Source organism: Salvelinus namaycush, chromosome 16 (assembly GCF_016432855.1).
Source record: "Salvelinus namaycush isolate Seneca chromosome 16, SaNama_1.0, whole genome shotgun sequence".
Classification (NCBI taxonomy): domain Eukaryota; kingdom Metazoa; phylum Chordata; class Actinopteri; order Salmoniformes; family Salmonidae; genus Salvelinus; species Salvelinus namaycush.
In genome coordinates this window covers 24,092,924-24,101,087 of record NC_052322.1, presented here as the reverse complement: position 1 = coordinate 24,101,087, position 8,164 = coordinate 24,092,924, and the positions used below count along the sequence as shown (strand labels likewise).

Sequence of the window (8,164 nt, the reverse complement as noted above, 5' to 3'; positions counted from 1 at the left end):
ACTTACAATAATCAAGGCAGGTCAATTTCATCAAGCAAACTGACAGCCTGCTATATAATTCAAATCAGTGTTTTTCTAGGGGCTTAATCTCTTCTCTTTATGTTATTGTAATGTGCTTTTAATTTGATTGACGGTGTGCTTGTCAACTCCTGAGGCCCCTGGGGGGAGGTACCACTTTCCAGCAGGCCTGCTAATGGACAGCTTTAGAGCTGGGAAGCTGGCTGGAGCTGCACCTCTCTCTGCCTCTCTACTACAACATTACATTACAGAGCACAAAGACAACAGTGACATACCTACACCTCCATAAGGAATTTTGTAGTGAATGGCGCAGAAGGAGATGGCTGCCGTTTACGATCCTGTAATCAATTGTGCTTTTGTGTATGTTTTTTTTGCGTTTTTTGTTAACTTATTTTGTACATAATGTTTCTGCCACCGTGTCTTTTGACTGAAAAGAGCTTCTAGATATCAGGACAGCGATCACTCACCCCGTACTGGAGGAATACTTTATCTTCAACGAGACGGACGGGAAGGATTTACTTCAGACGCCCGACAAGGCACTCATCCCCGTCATTCACAGGAGAAAGAGACGGAGGTAATGTGGACGAAGGTCCGGGTGCCTTGTAAGGATCCGTCACCGAGATGGTAATCTACCTTTACCATCGGTCCAATTAGCCAACGTACAATCAATCAATAATAAAATAGACGAACTACGATCACGTATATCCTACCAACGGGACATTAACAACCTCAATATCTTATGTTTCACCGAGTCGTGGCTGAACGACGACATGAATAACATACAGCTGACGGGTTTTAAGCTTTTTCGGCAGGATAGAACAGCGGCCTCTGGTAAGACAAGGGGTGGCGGTCTATGTATATTTGTATAACAGCTGATGCACAAAATCTAAGGAAGTCTCAAGGTTTTGCTCGAGTATCTCATCACAAGCTGTAGACCACACTATTTAACAAGGGAGTTTTCATCTGTATTTTTCGTAGCTGTCTATATACCACCACAAACCAATGCTGGCATTAAAACTTCACTCAATGAGCTGTATATGGCCATAAGCAAACAGGAAAATGCTCACCCAGAGGCGGCGCTCCTAGTGGCCGGGAACTTTAATGCAGGGAAACTCAAATCCGTTTTACCTCATTTCTACCAGCATGGTAAATGTGCAACCAGAGGGAAAAAAACTCTAGACCACCTTTACTCCACACACGCGTACAAAGCTCTCCCTCGCCCTCCATTTGGCAGATCTGACCATAATTCTATCCTCCTGATTCCTGCTTACAAGCAAAAACTAAAGCAGGATGCACCAGTGACTCGGTCAATAAGAAAGTGGTCAGATAAAGCAGATGCTAAACTACAGGACTGTTTTGCTAGCACAGACTGGAATATGTTCCGGGATTCTTCCGATGGCATTGAGGAGTTTACCACATCAGTCACTGGCTTCATCAATAAGTATATTGATGATGTCGTCCCCACAGTGACCGTACGTACATACCCCAACCAGAAGCCATGGATTACAGGCAACATCTGCACTGAGCTAAAGGGTAGAGCTGTCGCTTTCAAGGTGCGGGACACAAACCCGGAAGCTTATAAGAAATCCCGCTATGCCCTCCGACGAACCATCAAAAAGGCAAAGCGTCAATACAAGACTAAGACCGCATCGTACTACACCGGCTCCGACGCTCGTTGGATGAGGCAGGGCTTGCAAACTATTACAGACTACAAAGGGAAGCACAGCTGTGAGATGCCCAGTGACACATGCCTACCAGATGAGCTAAATTACTTTTATGCTCGCTTCGAGGCAAGTAACACCAAAGCATGCATGAGAGCATTAGCTGTTCCGGAAGACTGTGTGACCACGCTCTCCGTAGGTCAACATTCACAAGGCCGCTGGGCCAGACGGATTACCAGGACATGTACTCCGAGCATGCGCTGACCAACTGGCAAGTGTCTTCACTGACATTTTCAATCTTTCCTTGACTGAGTCTGTAATACCAACATGTTTCAAGCAGACCACCATAGTCCCTGTGCCCAAGAACACTAAGGTAACCTGCCTAAATGACTGCCGACCCATAGCACTCACATCTGTAGTCAATTAGTGTTTTGAAAGAATGGTTTGGCTCCCTCCAATTTGACCCACTTCAATTTGCATACCACCCCAGCAGATAGACAGATGATGCAATCTCTATTGCACTCAACAATGCCCCTTCACACCTGGACAAAAGGAACACCTATGTGACAATGCTATTCATTGACTACAGCTCAGCGTTCAACACCATAGTGCCCTCAAAGCTCATCACTAAGCTAAGGACCCTGGGACTAAACACCTCCCTCTGCAACTGGATCCTGGACTTCCTGACGGGCCGCCCCCAGGTGGTAAGGGTAGGGGGCAACACATCTGCCACGCTGATCCTCAACACGGGGGCCCCTCAGGGGTGTGTGCTCAGTCCCCTCCTGTACTCCCTGTTCACTCATAACTGCATGGCCAGGCACGACTCCAACACCATCATCAAGTTTGCTGATGACACAACAGTGGCCTGATCACCAACAACGATGAGACAGCCTAGAGAGGAGGTCAGAGAGCTGGCCGTTTTGTGCCAGGACAACAACCTTTCCCTCATTGTGATCAAGACAAAGGAGATGATTGTGGTCTACAGGAAAAGGAGGACCGAGCACGCCCCCATTCTCATTCACAGGGCTGCAGTGGAGCAGGTTGAGAGCTTCAAGTTCCTTGGTGTCCACATCACCAACATCATGGTCCAAACACACTAAGACAGTCGTGAAGAGGTCACAACAATGCCTATTCCCCTCAGGAGACTGAAAAGATTTGCCATGGGTCCTCAGATCCTCAAAAGGTTCTACAGCTGCACCATCGAGAGCATCCTGACTGGTTGCATCACTGCTTGGTATGGCAATTGCTCGGCCTCCGACCGCAAGGCCGGAGGGTAGTGTATATGGCCAAGTACATCAATGGGGCCAAGCTTCCTGCCATCCAGGACCTCTATACCAGGTGGTCAGAGGAAGGCCCTAAAGATTGTCAAAGACTACATCCACCCTAGTCATAGACTGTTTTCTCTGCTACCGCTATGGTAAGCGGTACCAGAGCGTCAAATCTAGGTCCAAAAGGCTTCTTAATAGCTTCTACCCCCAAGCCATAAGACTCCTGAACAGCTAATCAAAGGGCTACCCAGACCCGTCTTTTACACTGGTGCTACTCTGTTTATTATCTATGCATAGTCACTTTAACTCTACCTACATGTACATATTACCTCTATTACCTCGACTACCCGGTGCCCCCGCACATTGACTCTGTACCGGTACCCCCTGTATATAGCCTCCGCACATTGACTCTGTTGTACCCCCTGTATATAGCCTCCACATTGACTCTGTACCGGTACCCCCTGTATATAGCCTCGCTATTGTTATTTTACTGCTGCATATTTGTTACTTTTATTTTTTAATTATCTATTTTTACTTAACACTTTTTTCCCCTTAAAAACCTATTATAGCGTTATTGGTTAAGGGCTTGTAAGTAAGCATTTCACTGTAAGGTCTACACCTGTTGTATTCGGCGCATGTGACAAACACAATTTGATTTGATTTGAATGAGAGCGCGAGAGAGGAAGAGAGGGAGAGATTCGTAAGGCCAGACGATATGTTGAGATTTCTGGAAAGAGAGAACGGAATGATACTACAATACTGTACATGATACAGCACCGGTAAAAGAAACGGTGATCTGATCATTTCAACAGTATGATACAATATATCACACCATTACTGCTAAGTGAACATTTGTTTCAGACAGCGTCATTTAAGGATTCAGTGGACTTGTAATCATGGGGTAATTCTGGTGTTGATGGGAGTTTCTGGGAGTAATAGAATTAGGCAGGTGGCCATGTGCTGTGAACAAATGGGCTCATTGAGTTGAAGGAGGAGACAACCATTACCATCACCATTGTCACACTGATGGACAACTAGGAAAAGGCAGGAAATCTGTTGCATTCTGCAATGCTTTAGAGCTGCATATGAACTAACGCCATAGTACTTTCAAGGTATATGCCTGTCTGTAATGTCTTGGGTGCTGAACTAATTTCTAAGAGCCAGACAGAAAAAAACAAGACAGACAACAGATTTTGCAAAAAAGTTTAATCTCTCCTTGATGCGTGTTTATTTACAAGTAATAAATCTGCAAAATAGGAAAGAGCAGAATATTTACATGAGCGTGAAACAGCCAACCTGTCACAGTTGCTTCAAATCTGAAACTCATAAAAAGGTATCAGAATTCAGAAAGTATTACAACTCTTTAGTTTCTATTTTCTCTTAAATCTGTGTCTAGATATTTTTATGTTTGATCCTAAGCCTTTTAAAATTTACTTTGAAAAAAGGAACTGCTTTCCAATATGCCAAAACAAACCAAACGAGGGAATCGGGAGGACAGGGATAGAAGTTGTTCAGTGGCAGAGGGGGAAACCTGTGAAAGTGTAATGAGTGGGCATGGTCAGGTGGTGGATTGTGGGTAATGGAGGGGTCATAGAGGGTTGTGGGAAGGTGGAGCTGACAAGGCACTATGTGCAAAGTGAAAGCTCTGTGTTCATCAGCAGCATCTGGATCTCTCCCTCTGGCTTTCCTTTCTGTCTTCCACCCAACTCGCAATGGCAGACAGACACAACAACAAAAGATAAGTAGAGACTACTTCAAAGGAGTTCTGGCGAGAAGTCTCTTTCTTTTCATCTTTACACAACAAGTGGCATAGTAAAATGAAATAACAACAACACAAAACATAACATGAGAGACCAACTGCCCCAGTACTTACAATATAACTTGTTTCATACTCTATAGAGTAACGTTACAGATTACCACATTAATCCATAATCCTGCCAAGATGCTGATCATCATCATCCAAACATCTTCCACTTAAATAACAGAGGAGCAAAAGGACATCAAAGCAGGAGAACCCCCTGGAGACTTTGTAACGCAACCAGCTGTTTTACAATCACAGTCATCAAAGCCTAGCTTGTGTGTGGCGGGAGGGAGGCAGCACACAGAAACATTTTCCATCCACTAAACAAATAAGGGAGACAAATGTGCACAATCGGGTAATAAAATATGCTTAACAGAAGAACAGTGACAGAGCAGAACCATCACAAATCATCACAAATAGGGTGAAGGAACAGAAAAGTGGTCAAGTCAATGCCGAACCTGCACTACGAGAGGCCTTCTCTTGGTATGGGAAAAACCAGTAATGAGCAGATAACCCTGTTTAAGTTGAATTACTACTCCATACTCCATACACCCTGCTCTCAGATATCAAGTAAAGAATACAATACATACATACAGTCCAGCCTTTTGTGTTTGGTTGGGAGGGGAGGAAGGGATTGGTGGAAGGGTGGGGTGTACCGTATAGGAGTACCTTTATTGAGTTTCCAACACTAGGACAGGCCTGGGATGGAGAGTAGAGACTAGAGGGAGTTGATATTGGAGAATGACCAAGAGAGAAGGATGGGAGTAAGAGCCCTGCAGAACACTAAGATGAATTTTAAAAATCCATATATTTTCTGAAATGTCTAACCAAATATATCATGTGTTATTGAGACCTGCTCCCATTTCAAACTGAAAAATTATAAATAAATAAAAGGAGAAAATGCTTTTCATTTTCATTAAATCCCACCATCTTTGTTGAAGCCTGATGTAGGATAGCTGGACAGATGGCCCAAGGTTACATATCACAACTCCAGCCTGTGTGATCCACACGGCTCTCACCGGAGAACTGACCTAAATATTTCAGAGGTTTCTCAAACATTTATCTGGTTTGTTTTTCCTCCATATCTCCTTTAATCTCAGAGGACACTGACCGAAAGGGAATCGATGCAACATATTAAAGGGAGACATTTCACAAAGGTATCTGGTTTCTGAGGAAACAAAAACCATCCGGCGGTTAAAAAACACACAAAGATTGAGCTACATTTCATTATCTTGTCACATCACAGATGTTTGCATTTCAAAATATTTGTCGCTGTTTTTTTTCATCTTCACAGCAGACTAAAAAACGAAGAAAAGACAATTCTGAATGTTCACCTTCCTTGGTGCTTCAAAAGTCCTCTTTTCTCTTTTGAATGACGCTCGTCACAGATGCCGTTACAGAACATAAGGGACCCTGGGAGAGTCTACTCTGCTAGCACAACCAATGTTTGGTTTCTGCAGAGTACAAAGAAAACAACTCATACAACGTTCACCACACCAACAACAAAAATTAAACCATCTTTTTAATTGCAATAAAAAAGAACTGTTGAATGTTGAAGTCACTAGAGTGACAATGCTTGCTCTCATGACGGGCTAAAATCAGGAGGGATTACTCTTCACTCAAAGCTTTACCTAAAAACTCCTCTCATCTTTGTCTGCAAACCTCTACCTCAGTGTCCACCATGACAGTCTGTAGGATAGTCTAACAGTGATCTATCTGAGGGAAGGGGACAGCGGGAAAACTTCAGGAAGGCTTTGAAAGGGTAGTGGGTGAATTAAACCTTTGCTACATTTAACATGGCGCTAAACCCAATGAATCCTTCTGTGGAGTATCACAGTACTTTAAGCTACGTTACTTGCCTCCCAAACAACCTTGAGGTCCCAGAACAAAAGTAATCTAACTTTGCTGTGGTCCGGAGCCTGTGCACAGAGGCGTGCATGGAATGGATGGAACCAAGAGGGCTGCTCATTCAGGTGGCTGTGAATGTGAGGTTGTCGGCTAACACAGGAGGCTGTTTTTCTCTGAGTTGTACTAAAAAAAAAACAAGCCTTTGGTTTTTCTAAAAGCCACGATAGCACTGGTTGTATTAAATACAGGAATAAAATACAGTCATTTCCAGTACCATTAAAACAAATGTTCTCCCAAGACAGGAAAGGCCCCAAGACCTAACGATTTGTTGACTTGCTTCTACAATTTTTTTGTCATAAAATTTTTTCTTTTTTTAAACTTTACTCGCACCTTCAGTCACTAGGCATGACAACATTTGAATCATAACACATTTTATCTAAATAAAAAGTTTTTGCACTAAACAACATTTAAATAAAACATGGCACAGGACAAGGTTTCATAGTTCAGTCTTTGAAATATCAAATCCTTTTCTTTCAAAGTATTTTGTACATTAAAATGGAAAACTTTTGACTATTTTCATTTGTTTCTTTAAAAATGAAGTTGTATTTATATATCTATATATCTATATTTATATCCTCTTCTTTTGATTTAGCTTTTTTGTAAATTGTGCAAATTCAGCAGTAACACAAGTGGCACACCAACGGAGAGAGTAGGCAGTTGTTAAACACAAGATCAACAACTAAATCAACCAAATAGAAATAAAATGGATCTGAAAATCAAACTGACGTCCATGAAAGTTGATGAAGTCTCTGATGATAGACTGCTGACACGTCAGAAGCGTCCATGGGGGGGGGGGCCTTTATAAATGAAGTCCTTTCTCCATAGCCCCCCTTACATATATATATATATATATATCTCCTGGCCTCTTTAGCCAGCTGCTTCACAGTCCCTGTCCTGTATGTGGGTAGATAATCAACACGGAAGACAAACTGAAACCAGTGATGAAGACCGTGATGATAAGACACTTTCTCGGGGCGACAGACGGACGTTAAGTGTTTATAAATGAGGGGTTGTTTGGATGTGCCGGGGCCCAGGCCTAACTCTGGTGGGTCTCCAGTGTACTGCTTGTGTCCTTGCAGTTCTTACACGTTGTGTTGGGGTTAGGAGCTGGGGTCAGTGAGAGAAGGCCTAGCTGCTACCCTCTCCGACCCTCAGTGGCGGGCCATTCCTCAGCTGGCCAGGGCCATGGTGTCGATGACCTGCTCCAGCTTACTGCGCAGTCTTTGCCTACGAGACTGTTCATCCTTCTGCAGCGCAGACAGGATCTGGGGAGAGAGGAGAGAGGAGAGAAGGAGAAAGAAGAGAGGAAAGAGGGAGAAAGAAGAGAAGGAGAGAGGGAGATCTGTCAACAGATCAGCAGGGTGGACCACCGACAGAGAAAGTCTATCAGAACATCTGTAAGTCTGTGTAAAGTCTATCAGAACATCTGTAAGTCTGTGTAAAGTCTATCAGAACATCTGTAAGTCTGTGTAAAGTCTATCAGAACATCTGTAAGTCTGTGTAAAGTC

The 8,164-nt window shown here is 43.5% G+C and overlaps 1 protein-coding gene across 1 annotated transcript in view; it reads right to left on the bottom strand.

Moving 5' to 3' along the window:
* Positions 1-4,138: 4,138 nt before the first annotated feature.
* The window catches only part of LOC120061207 (plexin-A1-like), a 35,000-nt gene continuing 30,974 nt past the window's right edge, over positions 4,139-8,164 (bottom strand). The window contains exon 17 of the mRNA XM_039010832.1: positions 4,139-7,921. Coding sequence (XP_038866760.1) covers positions 7,826-7,921 — 96 coding nt within the window. The 3' untranslated portion in view covers positions 4,139-7,825. The remainder of the gene's footprint in view (positions 7,922-8,164) is intronic.